The sequence below is a fragment of the Dipodomys spectabilis genome, unplaced genomic scaffold (genome assembly GCF_019054845.1).
Source record: "Dipodomys spectabilis isolate Male_0828 unplaced genomic scaffold, ASM1905484v1 ptg000228l, whole genome shotgun sequence".
In the NCBI taxonomy this organism is placed as follows: Eukaryota; Metazoa; Chordata; class Mammalia; order Rodentia; family Heteromyidae; genus Dipodomys; species Dipodomys spectabilis.
The window spans coordinates 11,718,570-11,746,425 of NW_024870905.1; the positions used below are offsets into that span (position 1 = coordinate 11,718,570).

At 43.4% G+C, this 27,856-nt stretch overlaps 1 protein-coding gene across 5 annotated transcripts in view; it reads left to right on the forward strand.

Moving 5' to 3' along the window:
- The window catches only part of Hmg20a (high mobility group 20A), a 72,389-nt gene that overhangs the window by 12,551 nt on the left and 31,982 nt on the right, over nt 1-27,856 (forward strand). For 4 of the 5 annotated variants that reach the window (XM_042697752.1, XM_042697753.1, XM_042697757.1 and 1 more), the window contains one exon: nt 26,433-26,525. In XM_042697752.1, the coding sequence (XP_042553686.1) occupies nt 26,437-26,525 (89 nt within the window). In that variant the 5' untranslated portion in view covers nt 26,433-26,436. Of the gene's footprint in view, nt 1-26,282; nt 26,311-26,432; nt 26,526-27,856 lie in introns of those variants that run through there. The other variant, XM_042697754.1, reaches the window with a different exon arrangement.

Here is a 27,856-nt window from a genome sequence, read left to right on the forward strand (position 1 = left end):
GGACTGAGAAAAATCAAAGCAGTCTTGAAGAGTTGGGGAGGGCTTTTGATAGCAGAGAAAAGACTTTATTTTAAAGCTAATTACAGGTGCTATTGGCAAAAGGATAGGCAAGTCTATGGAACCAAATTTAGACACCAGAAACAATTCTAAACATATTTACTTGATTTATGATAATACTTGGTATGGTAAGGGAAGATTCGATTTTTCTGTCAGTGGTGAATCTTGACCCTCCCCCCGCCCCAGCTCACAACATACATACAAAAATCAGTACCAGTTGGACTATAAATATAAATATGAAAGACAAAACAAAAACTTAGGAGAAAACTGGAAAATACCTTTATGATTTTAGAGTAGATAACAGCCTCCAAAAAAGGAAGATAATTGATAAATTGAATATTGTTAAAGTTACAGACCTTTGTTTATCCAAAGACATTCCTCCCAGATGCCCTACAACAAATGAGTAGATCAATAAAATGTGTTATATATGTACACAATGTAATTTTACTCATCCATTAGAAAGAATAAGAGCATGTCATTTTCAGGGAAATGGATGAACCTAGAACAATTCATGCTAATAAGTAAGGTGAGCCAAGCTCAGAGAGACAAAGAGCGCGTGTTTTCTCTCATAAGGGGAAGGAAATGGAGCTGGAAATTCCAGGAAATGGAAACGTGGTGTTTTTTGTTGTTGTTATTCTTGTGTTTGTGTGTGTGTGCATGTATGTATGTACGTACGTATGTATGTATGTATGTATGTATATGGTGTTCCTGGGTCTTAACTATGTGTGTTTAGCAATGATGGATGAGACCCGCCTGGCAAGCTGCTGTGCACAGGGACCACTTCACATGTGGGGACTATGTCCTGGTAGTGTGGAGGGACACTTATCTGCTTTGGTTCCTGTCGCAGTTGCTTTTTGTGTAAGACACTGAGCAGTCAGAGTAATGCTGAGAGGCAGGTTCTCCTTTGCCAGTCTTATCTGTGCTGAGTTAAATTGGCGGTGGTGGCAGGTTTTATTTATCTAAGCTTCTACAGAGAAATACACTGGCCCGCATTTCTTAGATTGGAGTTCTTAAACTCTAGACAGAAAGTTCTCAGTGGGAATGTTGACTAAGCAATTTGTCCTCTTTTCCAAGAATCCAATTAAAAACAAAACATTCGATGGTAGTACAAAGGAAGACAGTCCTATTGCATTTGCTTGTGTCTGAGATGGACAGTATTGTGTGGATAAAGGTTATAAGCTGCCTTAGTCATCAGTATGCTCTCAGGTATGCTCTCAAGTGTATGATATCATCATCATCTTCATCGTCGTCATTGTTGTTGTTGTTGTATGCCAACACTGGGGCTTGAACTCTGGGCCTGGGTGCTGTCCCTGAGCTCTTCAGCTCAAGGCTAGCACTCTACCTGGAGCCATAGCACCACTTCCAGTTTTCTAGTGGTTTATTGGAGATCAGAGTCTCACGGACTTTTCTTCCCAGGGCTTGCTTTTAACTGTGATCTTCAGATCTCAGCCTCCTGAGTAGCTAGGCTTACAGGCGTGAGCCACCAACTCCCCACTGTCCAATAGCTTTTTCACTCAAGGTTAGTACTCTGTCCTTAAGCTACAGCTCCAATTGCAGCTTTATGGTGGTTAATAGGAGATAATACTTTCCTGCCCAGGCTGGCTTTGAACCTCAGTCCCCAGATCTCAGCCTTCTGAGTAGTTAGGATTTACAGGAGTGAGCCACAGGCATCTGGCCTGACATATCTTTTAAAAGATGTACGTCTATTGTGATTACAAGATAAGCTGGACTTTCTTAGATGCCTTGTTGGCTTTCTCTGCCTTAGTCATAGTTTTTCTACTAAGTTATTTTAAAAGCTGACTTTAGTGAAATGAGATGCTTAATTGTATGTATGGTAAACAACGTTCAGTAATTTGAAATAGCTGTCATGCTAGTTCTCAAAACCTATGATGAAAACATTCCAGTTGGCTGGGAAGGTGGCTCAGTGGTAGAGCTCTTGCCTTGCATGCATGAGGCCCTGGGTTCGATTCCTCAGCACCACATAAGCAAAAAGAAAAAAGCCGGAAGTGGCGCTGTGGCTCAAGTGGTAGAGTGCTAGCCTTGAGCTGAAGAGCTGAGGGACAGCACCCAGGCCCAGAGTTCAGGCCCCATGACCAGCAAAAAAAAATCCAGTTTACTACCAGTTTTAGACTTCGTAAACTTCATTTCAAGAGAAAATATATTAGAGGTTTGTCATCATTTATCACGTATAATGAGGTATTCTTATTCCTAAAGTCTAGGTACGATACTTAGAAATGCTATACACTAAAAATGCATGGTTCAGAGCCCTGGTGGGGTGGGAGATTAGAGAGTTTAGAATGCTTAGCAGGCCAAGTTTCTAGCTTCAGAATTATTTGTTTTAACTTTAGCAAAATTGTTAATTCTTTCTTACTGAAATAAGTTTTTGGGGTTTTTTTGGGGTCTGGTCGTGGGGCCTGAACTCTGAGCCTGGGCGTGTCCCTCAGCTCTTCAGCTCAAGGCTAGCGCTCCACCACTTGAGCCACAGCACCACTTCCAGCTTTTTTTTTTCTTCTGCTTATGTGGTGCTGAGGAATAGAACCCAGGGCCTCATGCATGCAAGGCAAGCACTCTACCACTGAGCCACCTTCCCAGCCCCTGAAATAAAGTTTTAAACCTTCATCTATATATTGATACTTGCAGATTTGCCAGAAATTCATAGCTATTCTGGGTTCAGTACAACCCAAAGCTCTTGGTTGAAGGCACGGCACGGTTCAGGTGGTAGAGCACCAGCCAGTGAGCAAAAGCAAGCATCAGATGGAAACTGGTCTCAGACAAAAACAAACAAACAAAACCTGGAAGCTCATAAGCAATTCTGTTTGCTGCCAACTCTGACTAAGTTTCTGGATTTCTTAATTCTATAGTTGTTACAACCATAATTAAAATGGAGACGAATGATTGTAGATCTGGTGAGAAGATGAGGAATATTGAAGTATTTTCAGTAGTACCACATAGTATTATATGGTGGATTTAGTTGGATGAGGGAAATCTAAGCACAGAGGCTTCCTCTGTATCTGAAAGGTTTTCTCAAACAACTTTCCATTTTAGGGACTATATTAAATCATTGTAAATCATTGTAATCGAGTGGGTTTTGTGTTCATTTCTACAAAGGGGCAAGAACAGCTTTATCTTGCCAGAAATACACTATCAGTGACTAGCCATTTATTTCCTAGCAGAACAAACTGCTTGCATAATTCTCATTGACAGACCCTTCTCCCTAGTGTTTAATTAAATCTTTCTCTAGCAATGCATGGTATTGAAGATAGTGTATAGATTCACTTACATGCACAAAATGACTTGAGTCAACTATTTGTGGCCTTCGCCTTTCTGTCTGTGTGTGTGTGTGTGTGTGTGTGTGTGTGTGTGTGTGTGTGTGTGTGTGTGTGTGTGTGTGTGTGTGTGTGTGTGTGTGTGTGTGTGTGTGTGTGTGTGTGTGTGTGTGTGTGTGTGTACGTGCATACAGGGTGCTGTCCCTGAACTTTTTTTGCTCAAGGATAGTACTCTACCACTTGAGCTATAGCTCTACTTCTGGCTTTTTGGGGTGTTTAATTGGAATTAAATAAGTCTTCCCCACAGACGCTTGCTTCAAACCTCAATCTTCAGATCTCAGCCTCCTTGAGTAGCTAGGATTACAGGTGTGAGCTACAAACCCCTGGCTCACCTTTACTTATACTATGTACCATTTCTTACTTTTTGTCCAATAGCACCACTCTTGGCAAAATGCATATATATGTCATTAGCATATGGAGTTTCATTGTGATATTTCCAAACATGCATATAATAGACGTTGATCATATTTGCCTGCCTTTTTATAGCAATGACCCTAGCAACAAAGGGATGTCTATAAAAAGTTTAATGTTTATTTTCATGAGTAAAACCTTAACACCACAGACATTGCAACTAGGTTTCTGATTGTAGATTAATGTCCATCATCTAATAATACAGATCAAATGCCATTTACATCCTTTCCAGTGGATGAAGATGCCCCTCCAAAGGGGCTAGGAGGGCAACGGGCGGCAGAGAGGGGAAAGACAGGTATAAATGCATCCTTAGTTAATAATTAAAAAATGTCCAACCAATGATGAAACGGCGTTTTTTTTTCCAGTACTGGTTAATTTATTCTTTAGTTTTTGAGGCAGGGTCTTACCACTGTCTTTACCCAGACTGTTCTTGAACTTGCCCTTCTTCCAGGTTTCTGCCATGACACCAAGCACAGCAACCTTTTCTTTTCTCTTCTGTTTTCTTTCTTTCTTTTTTTTTTTTTTTTGTCAGTTGTAGGGCTTGAACTCTGGGTGTGGGCACTGTCCCTAGGCTCTTCATCTCAAGGCTAGTGCTCAACCACTTGAGCCACAGGGCCACTTCCCATTTTCTGGAGGTTAATTGGAGATACCAGTCTCACAGACTATGGAATTGGAGCCCCAGTACTGACAGTCAACCAATCAATACAAATTCCTGCCTAGGCTGGCTTTGAACTGCGATTCTTAGATCTCAGCCTACTGAGTAGCTAGGATTACTGGCATGAGCCACAGGCGACTGGCTCACAGCATCCTTTTCTGTACCAAGGAGAATCTGCTATCAATTAACAGTTGATCATCACCCAAATGTCTGAGAAACTCAGACATTTTCAAATAGAGTAAGTGGAGATAAGTCGATAGTGATCCTTTTATGAACTGCTTTAGAAAGCAGTATCATCCTATAATGATGGCAAAAGCTTTTTTCCTCCTGCTTACTTAAATTGTTAATTCAGTTGTTTTCTTTTTTTTCTTCCCAAACTGTGCTCCCCTAGAAACAGGAAAGGCTGTGTTGTACCTGGTAGATGTACCTCTTCAGCAGGGCTTTGTATGAGCACTTAATAAATACTCATAGAAAACAAGTTGTAGACACTGCTCTGAAGTTCCTTCACTGTCCTCTATAATGGTCTATTCTGTGCTCTTCTGTCTTTGTCATTCAGGCACATCACATCACCCAAAACTTATAGCCCACTTACCACAGTGGTGCTGACATGTGTTGGGGAATCTGTGAAAGAAAGATTGAAGCATTGCTAGCAACGGGGGATCTTAGCTGGGTTTACAGCCACCTTCCCTTCCTTGGCAATGCATGTGTGGAAGCGCTGAGATTCGCTCTCCAGAGGTCTTGGAGTTGATGTCAGCAGACATGTATTGCAGGAAAGAAGATAGATGCTATAATAACAGATATGTATCACAGCAAAGATGATGGATGTTATAATAAAGACGGTTCTGAGAGAGATCAGAAATAACGCTGTCATATAATCTGTTACTTTGAAAACCTGAATATTTATTTAAATATGGTACTGTAGAAAGTAACGTTCCTACTTTGAAATTTTAGCGGAAAACTCCTAAGTAATTATGTAAATTGAGTCTTAGATCTTCTGGTACTTACAATATCTCTTTTTAATAACTGGATTATTTCATGGGCTTAAGCTATTTGATATATTTTATTGTTCTTTTGTTAAAGAGAAGAAAGGTCAGAGCTACATTTTATTATTATTATATTCGTATCAGTCTCATTAGAAGTAGATCTTACTCCCTAAATTTGCAAGGTGTTTTTTCGAGAACAAGTAGTTACCAAAGATGTGATTACAGTATGGAAAGATTTAGTAGTTTCTAATATATTGTTTTAAACTCTCAGTTTTGTTTTATTTAAGCATGTCAAGATTTCTTTTCCTGATCTCTCATTATTATAGTACCAAATCTGATGGTTTATTTGAATGATAAAACATCTTTATTGTAAAGCATTTATAGTTTCAACATCCAAAACAAGTATAACACACTTTTATTAGTGTAAAAAAAAATTTCAATTGTACAAATGGATTTTATTATGCTATTTCTATGTGGATGGATGGATGGATGGATGGGTAGATGGGTAGATGTATGCTTTGATCATGTGCACTGCCCAACACTTCCCTCGCCCTTCTCATACTGGTTTCCCCTTCAAATAGTGCTCATTTTGTATTTTTGTCCCATTATCATTATTATTACAATTTTAATTCTAGATTCTCCATACAAGTGAAGAGATGCAATATTTGGCTTTTTGTTCAGTACAGTTTTTCTCCAATTCCATCCATTTTCCTACCAACAACATAATTTCTTTTTTCCTAGTGGCTGAATTGTGTATATATGCCATGTTTGGTTTATCTATTCATTGGTTGATGAGCACCTAGGCTGAGTCCACAGGTATGCAGGTCTGTTCTGTGCAGAATCACATCCATATGGTTACGCTCATTTGCATCCCCACCAGCAATGTGTAAAGTTTCCTTTTCCCCACATCCTCACCTACATTTTTTGTTGATCACTTTCTTGATAAAAGCCATTCTGACTGGAGTAAGACAGAACCTCAGTAGTTTTTATTTATACATTTAAAAGGGGGGGGAAAGCCAGCCTATAATCCTAGCTACTCAGGAAGCTGAGATTTTAGGATTGTGATTCAAAGCCAGCCCAGTCAAGAAAGTCTTGAGACAGGAAAAGCGAGAAGTAGAGCTATAGCTCAGGTGGTCGAGTACTAACCTTGAAGAAAGGAAGCTCAATGGCCAGGCCCTGAGTTGAAGCCACAGGATGCCCCCAAAACTGAAAAAGAAAGCCAGACAACAGTGGTCTGTGACAATAATCCTAGGTTAAGAACTGGAAGATTGTGGTTTCGAGCCACTTGGGCAGAAAAATCCAAGAGACTCCATTTCCAACAAACCAGCAAAAAGCTGATCTGGAGGCATGGCTCAAATGGTAGAGCACTAGCTGAGAACAGGCAAGCCAAACAAATGTGAGGCCCTGTGTTCAAGCCCCAGTATTGAGAGTCAACCAATCGATATAAATAAATATCCCATGAAGGCAGTAGGTATGATTTTCAAGAAGGAAATGGTATGGGGCTGGGAAGGTGGCTCAGTGGTAGAGTGCTTGCCTTGCATGCATGAGGCCCTGGATCCAATGCCTCAGCACCACATAAGCAGATTATGAGGGAAAGAGTATGCATTCTTTTGGTGTTGGTCCTGGGGCTTGAATTCAGGGTCTGGGCACTGTCCCTCTGCATTTGTTTGTGGGGTTTTTTTTTGTTTGTTTGTTTTTTGCACAAGGCTAACCCTCTACCATTTGATCCAAAGTTCTACTTCTGGTTTCTTTGCTAGTTATTGGATCTAAAAGTCTCACAGACTTTTCTTCCTGGGCTGGCTTTGAACTGCGATCCTCAGATCTCAGCCTCCTGAGTAGCTAGGATTTACAAGCTTGAGCCACTGGCACTGGGCCAAAAGTATGGATTCTGTTTCTGGTTTTGTTTTTATGTTATCAAGTGTGAGTTGCCAGTGTGCTCCCCTCCCCCCCAAGGAACATAACCCTCTCAGCCATCTGAGATACAGGCTGTGAATTCAGCAGAGGAAGGTTTAGATGTCATAGTTATAAGCGGTTATTGGAGAGAGAGAGAGAGCGCGCTCTTCAGGAACACAAGCGGAAAAGCTGGCAAAGGCCAAGCAAGGAATGGCTGGAGAGCTGGCACAGAGCTAGAGTGAGAGGAGAGTCCTTTACAGCATTCCAAGCCCACTAGAAAGCCAGGGGAGTGAAGATTGAAAGCCACCATCATTTTAGAGGTGACTGGTGTCTGAGGGCAGCCCCAGAATGAGAGACAGACACCCGATTGCCCTGGTTCCAGATGGATGGTGGAGAGCCGGACGCTGGAATAAACTTCCCTGCATCCACTGTCTGTAGTAAGTGTAGGGGCAATTGCCTGAGGGAAGATAGAAATGAATGAATGAGGGCTTTGTGTGGAGTTTTGTTTGTTTTTGTTCTCTTTTAGAAGCAGAGTATGTTTACATATGAAAGCAAAAAGGAACAGTCTTTGTTGAGAGAGAGATTAAAATAATAGCCTGAGAACCAAAATCCTTGAAGAAGCTAGAAGTGCTTTCAGAGCAGGCACCTTCTATGGAGATCAAAAGAAAAATCAGTTTGGTTAGAGGAACAAAACTGAGGACCAGTAGCTCGGGGAACTGAGAGAAGTTTACAGGTTTGCATCAAGTGCTCAATACACGGACATTTACTGTTGTTTGTGCTCATCTACGTCATTGAGCAATGTGCACCCGAGGCCCTCTGTGTAGTAGTGTCGCCAATGGGACTTTAGTTGTACATAGAATTTCCCTATCAGTCTGGCATATAGCCTTCATTATCTTTAGGCATTTTCTTGGCCCAGCACTTGTATGCCAATCCTATAGGACCATCAGTTTCCTGGCACCCGTCCTCTTGGACAGCACACCCATGCAAGAGCTTCCCTGTCCCACCAACAGCAGTTTTTCCTTCTTTCTTAAAATACTTTCTGTCTTAACAAGTTCCCACTCATGAAATGGATACATTTTACATTTGGAGTCAAGATTTACTTTGACACCTGTTGAACCACTCAGATATACCCAGGTACAGAGAGCAAAGAAAGGTTTATTGCTGGGAAAGGGGGCCGGCAAGACCCCTTCTCACAAGGGAGAAGTGAGAAGCACCTGTATAACCTGAGGTCTAGGAGGGGCTAGAAGGGGCTAGGAGATGGAGACCCGGTGTGGACGTGTGGGCTGGGGGCTTCATCATGGCAGACTCGGGTTTATGGCTGCTATCCAAATAGTAGATAAGGGTCCTGCAACTGCCCAGACCTGAAGGTCTCTCTAAGGGGCTCTTGTTGCCTTATATGGTGATAGGTGCCCCAGAGGAGTGCCATCCCAAGGTAAAGGGGGTTGGAGGCCGATTATTTACTATCTTTACTACATGGGCCTACTGTTGCCTAGGAAGGGAGCATGCTAAGCTGTGGAAAAGGGAAGGAGTATACTAAGCTATGAGAAGGGAGCTCATTTCGCTAACACCTGTAATCCTAGCTACTCAGGGGGCTGAGATCTGAGGATCACAGTTGGTAGCCAGCCCAGGCAGGAAACTATGAGATTCTTATCTCCAATTAACCGCCAAAAAGTCAGCGGTAGAGCTGTGGCTCAAGTGTAGAACCCTAACCTTGAGCACAAAAGCTTGGCGACAGTGCCCAGGCCATAAGTTCAATCCACAGGATCAGCACCCCACAAGGGAAAGGAAAAAAAGGAAAGAAAAAGACCTCCTTTATGTATTCATGTTGCCAGTAACCTTGTGTTAATTGACTCTTAATTACTGTTTTAATCTATTCAATAAAGAACAAAACAATAGAAGTACACAGTTATAGCAGTGAAAGAACATAGATATGAAATGAAGGTTTGTTTAGACTGTGAAGATATGACTTAACAGAGGATCTGGCACTACAGAGGAAAATGATCACACATCATCTTAAATGCAATTCTCATTCTTTGACTGAAGTTTGACTCCATAAAGGCTTTTGAATTCAAATACACAAGTCTATTAATGGTTCACTTGGCTGTTTGAGATTCCGGGAATCCTTTTTCTGTTTGCTCATGAAAGTCTTATCACAATTAATTGCTGTAGGCATAGACCACTTTTCCAATATGCATGTTTATCCCAGTGTCACCATCAACCTACCTTATTTTGTCTAAAATAAACTGCTCACCTCCTCAGTCAGACCATCCATTGTTAATGAGCATTTTCTAATTCCATGTTGTGTTTCCTGTTTAAGGAACTCATGTTCTGATGGGTGACACAATTGAAGATTTCTCTTCCTGCTTTTATAAGCAGACAGATGTGGCCAGCTGTATGCTGTAAATACCAACATCCATTTAAAATTCCTGTTTGGAATAGAAATCTACAAATTAGTTATGAGCTAGCTATGTTTAAGACATAACTGTGGAACACTTTGATTTGAAGCTATCATGTAGAGAAGAGGCAAATGAAAGAAACACAGACTAAATTAAATACAGAATCCTGATTTTTTTCAGTTGCAATTCCAGAATCTCATCCAACCTCAGGTAGTCTTGGGACAGTTGAAATGTATTTAGGAGAGGGCACATACTGTGTCTTTCACTAACAGGTAAGTAAGTTCAGAGCCCTAGGACAGACAGAACTTGAACAGTAGTTGGGAGTTTACTGTAAATAAAGAAACTGTTGTTTCCAGAACTATTCAGAAGTCAAAGTAGTCATTCAATGAAAAGTTCATCACGGGCTGAGCCTTTGTAAATTCCTCTACTCCTGCAATTGTTTTTTGTTGTTGGTAGTGGTGGGGGTGGTAGTGGTGTTGGTGGGGCTTGAACTTTGGACCTTGGTGCTATCCTTCAGCTCTTCAGCTGAAGGTGAGCACCCTACCACTTGAGCCACAGAGCCACTTTCTAGTGGTTTATTGGAGATAAGAGTCTCATCGACTTTCCTGCCTGGGCTGGCTTTGAGCTGTGATCCTCAGATCTCAGCCTCCTGAGTAGCTAGGATGACAGACATGAGCCATCAGCACCCGGCTAATCCTGCAATTCTTAACTAAACTAATACCCCTTTCCTTTTCAGAAATTTTTTTTCTTGGTCCTATGGCTTGAACTCAGACTGGGTGGTTTCCCTGAGCTTCTTTTGCTCAAGACTAGCATTCTACCACTCAAGTCATAGCACCACTCTTTACTTTTTCTGAGTAGTTTATTGAAGCTAAGGGTCTCATGAACTTTCCTGTCTGAGCTGGCTTTGAACTGTGATCCTCCAATCTCAGGCTCTTAAGGAACTGGGATTACAGGTGTGTGCCATGGTGAATGCCCCACACTTTTTAAACCATAGTATAACTGTACACAGTGCCAAAAAGTAATCTATAAATGCATTATACAGGGCAGTGATTAATTTATATACATACAAACCACCTATGAATTTTTCCAGGAGACTCTTTAAGAGAGGACCCCTCACTATGTATCTCACAGATTACAGCTCTGGCTGGCTTCGAACTGAATTGTCTGGCCTCTCTGCATCCTAAGGGCTGGCTGGTTTATTCCCCCTCATCATTAAGCCAGTAGGATTCTCCCATGTCGTTAAATTTACATGTGTGTACGTAGAACATGATCTTCACTTCAGGATTATTTAGAAGGATGAAGGGAAAGGGAGACAGAAAACAAAAATAGAGAATGAATATTTTTGAAGTGCATTGCAGCTATATATAAACATGATGTAAAGAATCTCACTGACGAGCTGGGAAAGTGGCTCAGTGGTAGAGAGCTCGCCTTGCATGCATGAGGCCCCAGGTTTTTTTGTTTTTTTTTTTGTTTTTTTCTTTTCATTTATTGTTGATGTTACTGGATGTTTCTTTTCTTCTTTTGGGGGGGGGGGGAGGGGGAAGGCCCCAGGTTTTGATTTCTCAGCACCACATAAGCACAAAAAGCAGGAAGTGCCACTGTGGCTCAAGTAGTAGAGTGCTAGCCTTGAGCTGAAGAGCGGAGGGACAGCACCCAGGCCCAGAGTGCAGGCCTCACAACCTGCAAAAACACAAACAAACATACCACAAAAAAAAAAAAAAAAACTCACTGAACACTGTTGGCCAATATGGGGTGAGGGGATGTGGAAAGAAACAAATTCTGTTGGGGGGCGTGGGGAATGAGTGCCAAAGAGGAGTAGGGGCAGGCTGGCAAGGGGGTTGAAGTAGTTTGTGTGCATGAAGTAAATAGAACAATAAAACCTGCTAACAGTGTTTTAAGAAGGGGAAGGGGAGTAAGGGAGAATGATAGAGGTGGTGAGACTTTGCTACACTGTTTGTGGATATGGAAATACTACAATGAAACACACCCTCTCATCCAACTAAGATATGCTAATTAAAAAGAAGAGAGCCCATACCATGCTCACTAGTGGCTTGTAATCCTAGAAAATCAAGAGACTTTGAAGTGAGGATTGTGGTGCAAAGCCAGCCTGGGCAGGAAAGTCTGTGAAACTCTTATCTCCAGTTAACTACCCTACAAAAAGCCAGAAGTGGAGCTGTGATTCAAGTAGAGTGCTAGCCTTAATGAAAAAGCTAAGGGGCTGCGGGGCACTGGTAGCTCACGCCTGTAATCCTTGCTACTCAGGAGACTGAGATCTGAGGATTACTGTTCAAAGCCAGTCAGGGCAGGAAAGTGTGTGAGACTTTTTTTGGGGGGGGGGGGGGGGAGAGGGGGCACATTGCTTGTGAGTCTTGAACTCTGGGTCTTGGTGCTATCCCTGGACTCTTCAGCTCAAGGCGATCGATCACTCTACCACTTGAGCCACAGCACCACTTCCAGTTTATTGGAATCTCACAGACGGACGTTCCTGCCCAGGCTGGCTTTGAACCAAGATCCTCAGATCTCAGCCTTCTGAGTAGCTAGGATTACAGGTGTGAGCCACCAGTGTCTGGCTTGTGAAACTTTCTCTCCACTAAAACTACTAACCCCCCCCCTTCCCCCCCCCCCCCCCAAAAAAAGCTGGAAGTATAGCTGTGGCTCAAGTGGTGGAGCACAAGCCTTGGGCAAAGGAAGCTCAGGGACTGTGTGCCTAGGCCCTGAGTTCAAGCCCCAGAACCAAATACAGGGGGAAGAAAGTTTTCTTTTTTTAAAGATACACGTGTTAGTAGTTTAATTCATATAGTATTGCACTGTGTCCCTTGTAACGATGCATCTTAATGCATCCCTGTCACTGGTGAAGAACATGTCATCGAGAGGCTGTTAATAACAGTGCTAAATTTACTGTGAACATTCCCATACGTTTTCGTTGAATGGATGCACTCAGTTCTCTAGGGCACACTGTTAGGGATGGAGTTGATCATTCTCAGGAAAGGAGTATTTTAGCAGTTATTAGCAAAACCTTTTTTCAGAGTATGTGCGTCACTGAAATTCCCACTAACAATAAGAAAGACTCAGGTTTTCCTATTCTTGTCCAGCACTGTGTTGTCATTCTTTTTTACTTTAGCCATTGCTCTGAGTAGGATCCCTTTTTCTATTCTATAGTTAATCATTTTTAATAGTTGTGTGTGTGTGTGTGTGTGTGTGTGTGTGTGTGTGTGTGTGTGTGCGTGCGCGCGCGCGCGCGCGTGCTCCAGTACTGGAACTTGAATTCAGGGCCTCATATTCTCGTTCCACTTTTTTGCTCAAGGCTGACACTCTACTGCTTGAGCCACAGCTCCACTTCCAGTTTTTTGTTTTGTTTTTTGCTGGTTTATTGGAGATATGAGTCTCAACAACTTTTCCTACCCAATCTAGTTTTATACTTTGATCCTGAGATCTCAGCCCCCTGAGTAGCTAGGATTATTTATAGGCATGAGCCACTGACTCTCGCTTCCAGCCTTTTTTCTTACATAAGATCTAATCTTTTTTCTAGTTTATTCTTTTAATAGAGTCTGTGTAATATATTTTCACAAGTATTTCATTGGAAAATTTGTAACAGTTAACAAAAGTTGCTATTGTGTTCTTGTTTGCAGATATCTGATCCTCATAATGTACTTTTGGGGGTAAACAGGGTAAATATTAGCTCAATTTTATTTTACATTTGAAGTCTGGAAAGCAGATGATCATATAAACTTCTGTAGATTTTTATTCATGATCAAAGTACTTGCTGCTGCCTAAGCTACTGAGCATATTTAATGTTAAAAGAAGAGCACAGTAAATCATCTGAAAATTCCCAATCTCAGAGACCTGGTCTTGCCTGATTGGCAATTTGCAATGCAGAAAATCTATAAGATTCTGTTAGACTTTAGAAAATACTCCAAATATCAAGAACCTTGAAGTGATTGGATTCATTATTCTTTTGTTAGTATTAAAGCAAATTTGTTTTAAGTTTTTATTGTTCCACCTAGAAATGAAGGAAATAAAAGCATTTATAAACCAGGAGGGTCAAGATGACACTGTTCTCAGCATGCAGTGGCGTTTTTTTGGTTTTGGGGTGTGTGCGTGTGTGTGTGTGTGTGTGTGTGTGTGTGTGTGTGTGTGTGTGTGTAATGGGGCTTGAACTCTGGGCCTGGGTGCTATCCCTGTGTTCTTTAGCTCAAGGCAAGGAGGCACAGCACCATTTCCAGTTTTCTGGTGGTTTATTGGAGATAAGAGTCTCATGAATTTTACTGCCCAGACTGGCTTTGAACCATGATCCTCGGATCTCAGCCTCCTGAGTAGCTAGGATTACAGGTGTGAGCCACCAGCGCCCAGCTTTGCAATGGGTTTTAAGACAGAAAGAACCCTTTTCCTAGTTTGGTGAATTAGTGGGAGAGAAATATCTCAGTCTCTTAAGAGCTTTGTGTCAGATTTGAGTTATTTAGCTATGGGGTAATGCCCCAAGTCCTAAGCTTTATTGTCTTTAGGATTCAAAGGCAAAATACAGCAAATGCCAACTTTTAAATTTCTTTCTGTTTAAACTGTTAAGCATGTTGCAATTGTGCCTGCTTGTTTCATGAGAAAAATGTGAAGTCTGAGAATGGCTTTGTTACTGCTTTGTAACTCGATTCTTCTTTTTTGTCTTCAATTCTTGGCTGAGGAAATTTCCCATACCTGATGGACTCTGGCTTTTCTTATTTTTAGCCAGGCGTTGGTGGCTCACACCTGTGATCCTAGCTACTCAGGTCTGAGAAGCCAGACAGGGCAGGAAAATCTATGAGACTCTTATCTCTAATTAATCACCAATAAAACCACACATGAAGCTGTGGCTCAAGTGGTGGAGTGCAAGCCTGAGCAAAATAAAGCTCAGGAATGGGGCTCAGGCCCCAAAGGACTGGTACAAAACAACAACAACCACACAATACCACCACACTGGGTTTCCACACATTTCAGTACAGCAACTAAGTGTTCCCTGTCAGAAGTATACTCAGCTGTTGTTTACTGTTTCTTTCATTCTCCATCTGTGAATCTATTAGGATAATTTGTGCTTATCTTAGCTGGTTACTTGACTCTAGCCCTGTTTTGCTCCTATGCCCACAGAAATGCATAGGTTGGCCCCCATCAACCATGACTGCCTTCCTTCCCATAGACTGTTTAGCTTCTGTATCTGACTACATTGTGAACCATGAACACACAAGGGCTTTGAAATTGCTTGGAATCATCTTCCACCTACTTTTCTGTCTCTATTAATGTATATATGCAGTCAAAGGTAATTGTTTTAAGTATTAGGGAAGAAGGAAAAGAACACATTTACAGTTTACACCTGTGTATAGATAGATAGATGGACAGATAGACAGACAGACAAAAGCAAAGTGTTTTATTAAAATAATTCATGCTTCCAAGAACAAAAGGGAAAGGTTTGTTGTTATTCTTGTATATTCCTTCTTGTCCTTTTGTTTGTTTTGCCTGTCCTGGGACTTGAACTCTGGACCTGAATGTTGTCCCTCGGCTTTTGTACTCAGGTCTCTCTCTACCACTTGAGCTACAACTCCACTGTTTGCTTTTTGTAGTTAATTGGAGGTAAGAGTCTCATAGACTTTCCTGCCTGGACTGGCTTTGAAACTCAATCCTTAGATCTCAGCCTCCTGAGAAGCTAGGATTACAGGTGTGAGCCACAGCTCCCAGCTGGCTCTTCTGTGTCTTTAATGTGTGTGTGTGTGTGTGTGTGTGTGTGTGTGTGTGTGTGTGTGTGTGTGTGTGTGTGTGTGTGTGTTTGCTTTCTTTTGGTATTACAAAATGCCTGAGGAAAAAAAATCAACTTAGTGTCAGAAAGATTTGTTTGGGCTCATGATGTCAGAGGCTCTGCTCTGTGTTTGCTTGGCCCATCACTTTAGAACTGAGACAAGACCCAGGTGATCATAGCATAGAGAAAAGCTGTTGCCTCATGATGACTAGAAAGGAAGAAGAAAAAGAGACCAAAACACAGCCTCCAAAAGCAAACCTTCAACAAACTACCTCCTCCAGCAAGCCCTACTTCCTAAAGCTGCCATCACCTCCCAAAGCACCATCGCTGAGGACAGCCCCTTCCTCCGCAGCAGCTTTCAGGGACATTCCAGACTCAAACCATAGCCGTGCCTAACGCAGTGACCTAAGAAACTGTGAAAGAAAAACATTGTGTCCCTGCTCCTTTTGAAGACTCAGGGCCCCTCTTGATAAATACATAAATCCCCCTGTTCTGATAAACCTCTGCACAAGTCATCCAAAAGGGAGTGAAAATTACATATCAACTTTTTTGCTACTCATATAGTTAAACCACACTTAGTTCTTTTACCAAAATATGAAATTGAATGTCCCTGAAAGGCCTTTAGCAGGGTTTGCCTAGCATTCTTGAGGTTTTATGCCTAACACCATTTTTAAAAAATCATATTCACATGGACATAGAGAATTGTATTTTATGTGTGCATAGGGCCTTGTAGAGAGAATATGGCTGTAGCCACATCTCCCTTTTCACATAAGCCCGCCTTGCCCTGCTTCATAGAACACCAGCCCTGACATAAATGGGGGAAGTGCTGTCGATGGAGGAAGTCTGTTGAGGGCAAGAAATCCAGTAAATTTCATCTGTCATTGGTTCAAGTTCATCCTTGTTTCATCATCATCATCATCATCATCATCATAAAAAGATAACTTAGGATTGGCGGCATGATAAAACAGCCAACTAGGTGGACCCTGCCCTCAAAAGGCAATACCGTGCTCGTAAAGTGGCAAGTGTTGCCTTGGCAGAGAACGGGGTATTTTATTTTCCCTGTGTTATTGTTAGTGCCGTGTGCATAAATCATTCTTTGTTTCTAGATGCTCCAGTGTCGGGGGGATCTTTTCTTTTCACAGTACGTTTTGTGCCCTGGTAGTAACAGTTCACCATCAAGGTTGCACAGAGGGGTCAGGAGGCGGGTGCGGTCAGCCAGAGGTGGAGAGAATTCCTTCACTGTTCTCTGGCATTTCTGTGGGTTTAAAGGAACTGTCTGATTCAAAGTGTACAAAATGTTTGCAGCAAGAAAGCATAGGCAAAGATGGAAGATTTGTTTCTCTCGAACTCTACCTACTTCTTCCATTTTCTTGCTTACTCAGAATAGTGTCCCTAGACAAAGGAAGATAGCAGACTGAAAACTCTGTGTGCATATTAGACACCAAGCACAATCTGTGTGTATGTGTGTGCACGCGCACACATGCACGCACATACATGTGCTTTGCACGTGCACACGCACACACACACATGCTGGTACTGGGGCTTGAACTCAGGGTCTAAGCACTCAGCTTTTTCACTCAAGACTGGCACCCTACCACTGGAACCACACCTCCAGTTCTGGCTTTTTGGTGATTACCTGGAAATAAGAGTATCATGGAGGGGCTGGGAAGGTGGCTCAGTGGTAGAGTGCTTGCCTTGCATGCATGAGGCCCTGGGTTCGATTCCTCAGCACCACATAAGCAGAAAAAGCTGGAAGTGGTGCTGTGGCTCCAGTGGTAGAGTGCTAGCCTTGAGCCGAAGAGCTGAGGGACAGTGCCCAGGCCCAGAGTTCAGGCCCCATGACTGGCAAAAAAAAAAAAAAAAAGAGTATCATGGACTTTACTGCGTGGGCTGGCTTCAAACTGCGATCCCCAGATCTTAGCCTCTGAGGAGCTAGGATTATAGGTGTAAGCCCACCAGTGCCCAACCCATGAGAGTGTGTGTGTGTATTACTAGAGTTTGAACTCAAGACCTCACAGTTGGGGCTGGGAAGGTGGCTCAGTGGTAGAGTGCTTGCCTTGCATGCATGAGGCCCTGGGTTCGATTCCTCAGCACCACATAAGCAAAAAGAAAAAAGCCGGAAGTGGTGCTGTGGCTTAAGTGGTAGAGCGCTAGCCTTGAGCTGAAGAGCTGAGGGACAGCGCCCAGGCCCAGAGTTCAGGCCCCACAACCGGACCTTAAAAAAAAAGAAGAAGAAAAAGACCTCACAGTTGTTCTTTTTGCTAGTGGTATACCATTTGAGCCACACTTCCAGCCCAGCTTTTGGCTGGCTATTTTGGAGATATGGTGACTTTCCAGCCCAGGCTGTCTACAAACTGCAGTTCTCCAGATCTCAGCTTCCTGAGCAACTGGAGTGACAGATGTGAGCTGCTGGCCCTGCTTGAACAAGCACAGTTGTGGTTACATTTTGTAAGGGAGTCAATTACGTGTTTCACTGTGTGTAGTATATGGACATCCACTCACATTAGATAGAGGCCGGGCTATTTTTATGGGGGCTGGGCTGGGGGAGAAGGGGAACCTCCTGTACTTCGCTTTGAAATAAGCAAGTGTTATCTTTTCAACACAGCCTACCCTTTATTATCCATTATAAGGCTGTAGGTTAATGCACAGCTACTGCTGATCTTTTTGGGGTTTGTTTTGTTTTGTTGGTGGTGGTCGTGGTCGTGGTGGTCATCGTGGGGCTTGAACTCTGGGCCTCGGTGCTGTTCCTCAGCTCTTCAGCTCAAAGCTAGTGCTTTACCACTTGAGCCACAGCGCCACTTCTGGTTTTCTGAGTGGCTTATTGGAGATAAAAGTCTCCTGGACTTTCCTGCCCAGGCTGGCTTTGAACCGTGATCCTCATATCTCAGCCTCCTAAGTAGCTAGGATGACAGGCGTGAGCCACCAGTGCCCAGCTGCTGATAGATTTTTTTTTTATCCTAATGTTTTTTTTTTTATTGTAAAGATACTATACAGAGGGTTACAGTTACATGAGTGAGGTAATGAGTACACTTCCTATTGAACGTTGTTACCCCCGCCATTGTTTTCCCCCTACCGTCCCTTCCCTCCCTGCCTTCCCCGAAGTTCTTTTTTTTTTTTTATTGTGATTAAGTGATTATATAATTTCCCGAATTTCACAGTATTGTGGAATAATGATGCTTATTTAAGGTTACAAGTTCATTCTAACTTTCCTGGAGCAAATTGTCTATCACAGTCTGTAACATATAACGGTGTTCACATGTTATACACCATACATGTGATCAGCAGCATGGGGATATTTAGTAGTGGTTCGACCAGATGAGTGGGAGTTCTTTGTTTCTTAAGTCCTGTTAGTTTTGTCGTATCACCTAACATTTTGGATTTAGCATCCACTTATCAGGGAGACCATGTACCGTTTGTCTCTTTGCTCTTGGCTTACCTCACTCAACATGAATTCCTTCTAGCTCCATCCATTTCCCTGCAAATGCCATTATTTTGTCATTTCTAATGACTGCATAATATTCCATTGTGTATAGCTACTACAATTTTTGGATCCATTCATCTGTGGTGGGGCATCTAGGTTGTTTCCATATCCTAGCTATTGCGAACAGTGCTGCAATAAACATGGAGGTGCACATGTCCTTGTATATTGGTTCCTGTTGTTCGGGGTAGATGCCTAGAAGTGGTATGACTGGGTCGTAAGGGAGGTCAATCTTTAGCTTTCTAAGGACCCTCCAGACTGCTTTCCAAAGTGGTTGTATAAGTGTACATTCCCACCTGCTGATAGATTTTTTTTTTTTTTTGGGTCCGGTCATGGGACCTGAACTCTGGGCCTGGGAGCTGTCCCTCAGCTCTTCAGCTCAAGGCTAGCGCTCTACCACTTGAGCCACAGCACCACTTCCAACCTTGTTCTGTGTATGTGGTGCTGAGAAGTTGAACCCAGGGCTTCGCACATGGTAGGCAGCACTCTACCAGTAAGCTACATTCCCAGCCCTGGCTTTTGTTTTTCTGTCTGTCGTGGGCCTGGGCGCTGTCCCTCAGCTCTTCAGCTCAAGGCTAGCGCTCTACCACTTGAGCCACAGCGCCACTTCCGGCTTTTTTCTTTTTGCTTATGTGGTGCTGAGGAATCAAACCCAGGGCCTTGAGCATGCAAGGCAAGGCAAGCACTCTACCACTGAGCCACCTTCCCAGCCCCCTTCTTCAGTTATTTTGAACTTGGTGACTGGTTCCACCTTTACATCATATCCAGAATCTGACCACGCCCCCCCCCCCCCCCCCCATCCCTGTGTGCTAAGCCCCCATTGCCTTTCAGCTGCATGGTTGCAGTGGCTTCTCAGGCCTTCCACCCCTTTCCCTCTCCACCTGCCAATAGCACAGTGATCCTAAATGTTGGGTCCCAGGCCTGCCTGACCTAGAACCTTTTAGTAGCTCCATCATCTAGGGTACCACAAAACCTGCCCTGCTCTCAGACTTCTGCCAGTCCAGCCCCATTGCTGCTTCCTGCAGTCACACCACACATCCTCTTTGCTGGCTGTTCCCCTATGTGGACGCTCTTCCCCCAGCAGGTAACCTCATAGAAGCCTTTCCTGGCTCTGCAGAGACCGCGAACAGACGGCCCACTTCCCTTGGGCCTCCCGTGCCTCTTTTCCTTGCCCTATTGTTCTTGGCACTTATTAGTGTGTATCATTATTCATTTCACTAAGATTTTTTTTTTTCTGTTCCAGTACTCTGAGCTCTCTGAGGGCAAGGCATTTTGCCTATATTAACCACCCATGTGTCGTGTCTCCAGCAATAGAAAAGGCCTTCGGTTGATGGCCAACAAATACTTATTCAGTGAACGAATCTCTGTGCCTACCATTTTGTCTAAGGCTAGTCTCTCTGCACTTTCAAACATCAGGAATAGTATAGTCATAGAAGCCTAAATTCTAGAAATAGAAATTCTACAATTTAATAATAGAAAAAGCGAAATATATATATTAAATATTTTTATTGGCATCCATTAGTTATACAAGTTGGGGGGGGGTTCATTGTAACATTTCCCTTCATGTACACAGAGTGGATATCCATCAGCCTTACCTCTTCTGTCTCTTTGCCCTACCCTCTCCTCCTTTCTTCAAACAAGTCACAGTTTTCATTATTCCGTTTTTGTACGTGCACAGTGGGCACTTTGACCGATTCACCCCTGCCACCTCCCAGCCACCTTCCCGCCAGCGCCCGCCTGCCCTCTTTTCCTCTCCTGTCACACATTTTCAGTGTTGTCTTTCACACATGCATACCTTAGAGAGAAATCTGGGTTCCACAAATGAGTGAAAACATGGTATTTGGCTTTTTGAACTTAGCTTATTTCAACATATTTTCATGGTTGTTTATAGCTGAGTTTGTGGTATGTGTCTATATATGCATATATCATATATACCACATATATGGTATATGTGTGTGTGTGTGTGTACAGTGTATATCTGTACATATTTTCTTAATCCCTTCATCGGTTGCTGGGTGCCTCCCCTGCTCCCACTGCTGGGTTATTGTGACGGACGATGCAGTCAGCACAGGCATGCGGGTACCTTTATTGTATATTGGTTTAGACTCCTTTGATACGTGTCAGGGTCATTAAGGAAGATCTAGTTTAGATTTTTAGGATCCTCTATACTAATGTCCATAGTGGTTGCGCTAGTTTACTTGCCCACCAGCAGCATGTGAGGTCTTTTATTTTCAGTACTTGTGTTTCAGCTTGGGGCTTCAAGCTTGCCAGGCAGGTGCTCTGCTGCGTGAGCCATGTTTCCAGCCAAGTACTATAATTTCCTGCCCACTTCGACAAGCCCTGGGTCACACATACCTCTTTATACCCATCCCTTTTTGTTTCTTGTTTCATTTCATTTTTTTTTGGTTGTTTGAGACCAAAAAAAAAAAAAAAAAAAGTCGCTATATAGCTTTGAACTCAGTGTCCTCCCACGTGCTGGAATTACTGGCATGCACAGCCACACCTGTCTCTGCCTATCTCCTGAAGCATCACTTAAGAGCCTCCTCCACTAATTGACTCCCTCTACTTCAGTCCTTCCTCCCCTCCCCACCCCAAAAATGTAAGTGCTTACTCTCAGATTACCTCTCATCTCCCATCATTTTTCCTCTCATCTCCCATGTAAAATCCTACAGTAAAGGAGTTCTTAACTGGATTTCACTTAACTGAGCCCGCGTTAACTGCCTACCGGGATTAGCCAGTGTTCTCCATCCTGCTGTAAAACGTATTGATTAATGCCCACAGCCTCCCAAATGTTCCAGCTGGTAGGCGCCACCGTTGCAAGCCTTGCACTTCCACTTCCTCCAGTTCTGTGCCTCCTCGGATCAGCCTGCTCATAAGTTTTACATGTTACATTATACAGTTATGATTATTTTTAAACCATAATCTAATACAGTATTTTCTTTAATGGATAAACATTTCCAAGAGCAGTTTTAGGGAGAGTACAGTTCTTTTTTTTTTATTGTGAAAATACTGTACAGAGGGGTTATAATTACATGGGCAAGATAATGAGTACATTTCTTATCAGGCATTGCAGCCTCCTCCTTTGTTTACCCTTCCCATCCAGAGTACAGTTCTTATATACTCTGATCCCCACCCTGCCAGCATCCTGTGCCAGAATTTATTGCTCTCATTTGATACAATCCACAAACCACTGTGACGTGTTATCACCATAATTGATGGTGGCTTCATTCTGTGAGTTTTGACAAAAGTAAAATGTGTCTTCTGCAGAAAAAAAAGATCCATTAGACACGGGATGTTGTGGCTCACACCTGTGATCCAGCTACTCAGGGGCTAAGATGTGAGGATCGTGGTTCAAAGCCAGTCCAGACTGAAAAGTCCCCATGAGACTCCTATCTCCAATTAACCACTCAAAAACTGGAAGTGGTGCTGTGGCTCAAGTGGTAGACTCCTCAGGGACAGCATCCCAGGCCCTGAGTTCAAGCCCCACACCTGACCAAAATAAAAAAAAAAAGTTTAATCAAACACTATTTGAAATAGCCACAGATTTTAAGTGGACAGAAAAAGAAAAAAATCAAGGGTCAGGATAAAAGTTTCTTTGGCTAAAAGGTTTGTGTTGTTGCTGCTGCTGTTGACACAGTACTAGGATTTGAACTCGGGGCCTGGTGGTTGCTCAGCGGCACTACCACACCCGAGCCATAACTCCCACTCTAGGTTTATGTGCTAGTTACTTCTCAAACTTTTCTGCCCAGGCTGGCCTTAAATCATGATCCTCCAGATCTCAGCCTTCTGAATGGCAAGGATTACAGGTATGAACCACCAGTGCTTCAGAGTAATGATTTTTGAACTTGAGGTTTATGTAGCTAAGTGATCTGGTGTTCAAGGGAACCAGGGGTTCTGTACACAGGGTTGCACTAAGAAGAATAAGGGCAGAATGCCACCACCTACCAGCCGAGATTTATGATGGGGTAAGGGAATGGTAGGGAAGGAATTGGAGCATTTCCTTGAGATGATCTGAGGATGCTGAATTGACACGTGGAAAGTAAGGATGAGCACTTTGAGAGGAGCCAACACCAAACAAGTGTGGTCTCACAGGTGACCATCCCATCGTTAGCAAAGGCTGCAAGAACGATCTTAGTAGAGGAACATTTTTTAAACGGAAGCTAATTTCCTGTTTTCTAGCCCTAAATGACCAAACCCACATTCTGATTATGACTTGCTCCTGGTATTATTACAGAGAGAATGTGTCCCTTGGACAATAAATATCCTTAATATAATTCTCATTACAATTCTATGTGTTATTAAGATATCTTAAATTGGTTCTTTATATTACACATCAGGTTGTTTGTTTGGTTCTTTTTTTTTTTTTCTTTTCAGCAAGAAATAGAACATAGCAGGGAATTTTGGAATCTCTAAAGCTAAGGTCCAGACTCTGGTTCAAAGTGTAATCTCCACAGTAATTGTGTGTGTGTGTGTGTGTCCGTGTGTCTGTGTCCTGAGGCTTGAATTCAGGGTCTAGACCCTGTCTCTGAGCTTTTTGCTCAAAGCTAACACTCTACCACTTGAGCCACAGTTGCACTTCTGGCTTTTTTGTTGTTTTTTTTGTTTTGTTTTGTTTTTTGTTTTTTGGCAGTCCTGGGGCCTGAACTCTGGGCCGAGGTGCTGTCCCTCAGCTCTTCAGCTCAAGGCTAGCGCTCTACCACTTGAGCCACAGCACCACTTCTGGCTTTTTCTGCTTATATGGTGCTGAGGAATCAAACTCAGGGCCTCATGCATGTGAAGCAAGCACTCTACCACTGAGCCACCTTCCCAGCCCTACATCTGGCTTTTTTGATAGCTAATTTGAGATTGTCCCACGATCTTTCCTGCCCAAGGGCTTTGAACTGTGACCTTCAGATCTCAGCCTCATGACTAGCTAGGATTTCAGGAGTGAGCCACCAGCACCCAGCTAGTAATACGGTTTTTGAAGTCTTAGGCTGCTGGACTTGGGTGAGTCCCCTCTGCAGAGAAATGTCTGAGTGGAAGGCTGGTTTTGCAGGTGACCCGCCCCCAGAGACATGCCACACACTACTCTCCCTTCCAGGGTAGCATGCATTGCATTTCTTGAATGCATGGGATTTCAGAGTTGAGTGTGACCTCTGCAGCAAGACTTGATCAGGCACAGATGCCGGGCTGGAAGGGCCTTAGACACTGGATGTTTAGTAGTCATGACAGAGTTTGGATCACCCCCTTGCGAGCCGGATGAAAGCAGTCTGGCAGGATCCGAGCCACATTCTTAGGAATTGTTTTATTTTCCAACTTACTGCATAGCTTAGAGGCCTCTGGCTTTCACTGGGATTTTTCTTCATTTCCTTCTTTTGTTGGTCTTGGCCCTTTCACCTTCCACCCACTTTCTTAGTCATTTCTTAGGAGCCTGAGTACTCTTCCGAACCCTGGGAGCCATATGGGTTGAGTAAAACAAACTTAAGGGCGCAGAAGGGGTGAGGGGTGGGGGAGGAAGAAATGTGTGTTCTCCCAACTTCCTCTGTTTACACGGTCTGTTTATATGTTGTTAAGGCTGTGTTATCCAGCTGCCTTCCCACATTTCAGAAACGACTAAAGATATCTGAGGGTCGCTCTGAGAGGTCCCTGTTGACAGCGTGAATGAAATGACACCTCATTCGTCCCCCACCAGATAGTACATCTCCCTTTGAGGTGTTAGGAGCCATGCCAAGAACGCCACAATCTGCATCTTAAGCTTCTTGAGAGGCCAAGCAACTTCCAGGGACTCCAGAAACTAGTCCAAGGGTCCTCGGTCAGTTTAGGGTAGGTGCCTGTGAGTTTAAAATGTTTGCTCCTTGATCAGGCTGTCTGGTGTCTCATTAAAACTTGCTTTTGGTAAAGTGAATATTAGCACTAAAGTTGGGTAATGTTAACAGCCCTGAAAGGCAGCGTCTTGTATCATGTCAGTTAAAATTCAGGTACAGTTGAGTCTGGATCATTCTAGAAAACATGGAGAATGGCATTCTGTGGTATTGGCTAGCTCCCATTCCATTTGTCAACACTGAACATGGTCCTGTGTACAAGGAATGCATGCGGGACTCTGGAGCTGAGTGGGAAGTTGCTCTCTGCCTTCCCGGCTCTACTCAGTGCTGGGGAGCTGCACAGAGATGCCCGCCCTCGCCGAGCTGTGGAGGGTTCTTGATCTGCTGCGTTTGAAACTTAGACGTGAACACGAGAACAAGAAATAAGACATCGGGATTCATGTTTGAGAAATGAATCACACCACTGAACAGAGAAAATGCAGCGTGGGCGTCTCCTGCGATTTCTTCCTGCTTCCTCCCCCTGAGCCGGGTGAGCCGTGGCTCGCTGTGGCGCTTCTGTGGCCTCTGCCTCCCTTCCCCACCTCCCTGGGGCTTCTTGGCTGCACCTGAGAAGACTGAGAAGGCTCCGTGCTGGGACTGCCTTCAGTTCCCAGATGCCCTTGATGGAGGCTCTTTGTCTTGAGTGATTTGCAGTTCCACTTAAGTGGCTGGCGTTTAGGGTCACTGTGGAGTGTTTTGGTGACTGTCGCTCTCCTGATGAATGGGAGGCTGCTGCTTTTAGCTCTATGGGGTGAAGCCCTTGGTGGTAAGGCTTGAAAAGGGAAGAAAACAAATTCTTGTAGTGATATGCTAAACGAAATTAACTCTCTCTCTCTCTTGTCCTTTTATCCTTCCGGTATGATAAGCTCGGGTGGTGGTAATTTATTTGTTTTCTCCAATGAAGCTGAGCTGTTTTCCTGTAGCCAGGTGCATGCTATTTCTGCTGCTGCTGCTGCCCATATATTTCTGACCTGGAAGTGTGGTTTCTTTGACTCAGAACCACATCAGTGTGCCTTCCACCCTCCTCTTCCTGTGTGTTATTTCCTCCTGGAGGGCTCAGTTTGTCATCATTTAATGTAAGCCTGACTCCTGTGGGATGGGGAATGGGTAATGAATGCTGTAATGACAATACTCTCCTTTATAGAATATGCTCAGAGCCCTGGCTGGCCCTGGCCTTTGTTTTTCTCTGTTCATGAATTACTTTTCCTTTAATCCCTCTTAGCAACTCTCTAGGTTCAGATGGGCAAATTGCAACTTGAGGATGTTAAATACCTTGCTGGAAGGCAGTGGGGCAGGGTGGCAATGCCTCTGGGGCTTCCCCGCTTAACTAACAGTTTCTACAGGAAATGAACAGGGCTTTTGATGATGAATTAAGAGGAATTTCCCAAACCATGTCCCATTTGTTAAAATCCAACATGTTCTTAGTGTGGTCACTGGCTAAGGCCTGAGTTAAAAGCCCATTTACCATGGAGCTTAAATGGATGTGTCCCAAGTCGGGAAAATAAATATTTAGGTCAGTTTCTGTTCTGCTGCTGATGCGATATGTTAAGGAAGGCTGGCTTTGAAAGTAGTGGAACGTGGACTGGAAGTAATTAAGCCATTAATTATTATTTTTTTTAATGCTCTTCCTTTCAGGGAGATGGAAGGCTTGATGTCTAGCTCCGCTCTGCCACCCTTATTTGCAGATGAAGATGGCTCCAAGGAAAGTCACGATCTGGCTACGACTGGGTAAGCAGCTGCTCCGGGACATTGGACTTCTACACAGGAGTCAAAACAAAGCTTCTTTCTGCATTTGGGGCTCCCACCTGTAATCCCAGCTACTTGAGAGGCTGAGAGCGAGGTTTGAAGCCAGCCCGGGCAGGACACTCTGTGAGACTCTCCAGTGAACCAGCTAAAAGAAGTGGAGTTGGGCTGGGATGTAGCTCAGTGGCAAAGCGCTTGCCTAGCAAGTGCAACGTCCTGGGTTCGACCCCCAGTACCAAAAAAGAAAAGACAAAAAAAAAAAAGAAGTGGAGCTGTGTGGCTCAAGTGGTAGAGTGCCAGCCTTGACTTCAAGCCCCAGTACTGGCACCAAAAACAAAAACACAAAAAATGAGTAGAAGGCACATTTATCGTGCTTTTCAGAGTTGTAATCTGCTCTCCGCTCTCTGCAGCGCTCTGAGCCTGCAGCTATACGGGCCTAGCAGTCAGCACTAAGCAACAGCTTGCCACAGTGATCACTCTAAAACACAAATGAATTTGCTCATCAACTCACAGAGCTGTTTGAAATCATGTTTTTTTCGAAGGGCAGGGTTTTTAATATGGTTCTTCATTCAAGATGATGGGGAACGTTAGCTGGCCCCCATTTCCTCTGCTTGCCCCACCCCCTCCCCATCTCCTTTTGGTGGAATAGGAAAGGAGGAAGAGACCAGCACTAGCTCATGTCTTACCTTGAAAATCTCGGTTCTGCTTGAATTCTTTATCTTTTCCAGGTATTAAGAAGTTACTCACCAAAGAGGAAATATAATCACAAATACATTAAGGCGCTAGCTAATCCTGAAGATGAATTATTTTAATATTCTTTGGAGTACTTTAAAAAATAGCTTCTACTCTGTAATTCTGTTTCCTTCCCTCACGTTCATTTCTTACCTCATTAATATCTGCCATTTGACCTCATTGCTCATAAAATTGTTCCAAAGGCTGCCTAGTTCCTAAATCTGGTTCATTAAATCAAAATTTTCCAAGTATCTCTGTGCTGATGTTCTAGGCATTCGATCTAAAGCAATGATCAAAACAGACAACAACAGTCTTACTCCTTTTAGAGTGCCAATTCCATTGGTGGAGTCAGATACTGTAAACAGAATACCCAAGTAAAATGCATGCTGCTACGAGTTTGAAGATGAACCAGGAGTGTTGGGGGTGCACTTCTAGAGCGGCCCAGAAAGCATTAAATGAGACAGTGACTAGACTAATGACCTCCCCATGGAAGCCGTGTAGCTGGCGTGCTGTTGTCTGGGGAAGTGTTCCTACGCAGAGGAAGCTGGGGCTGTGGTAGGACGTCCCCACCTCGTGGAACAGCC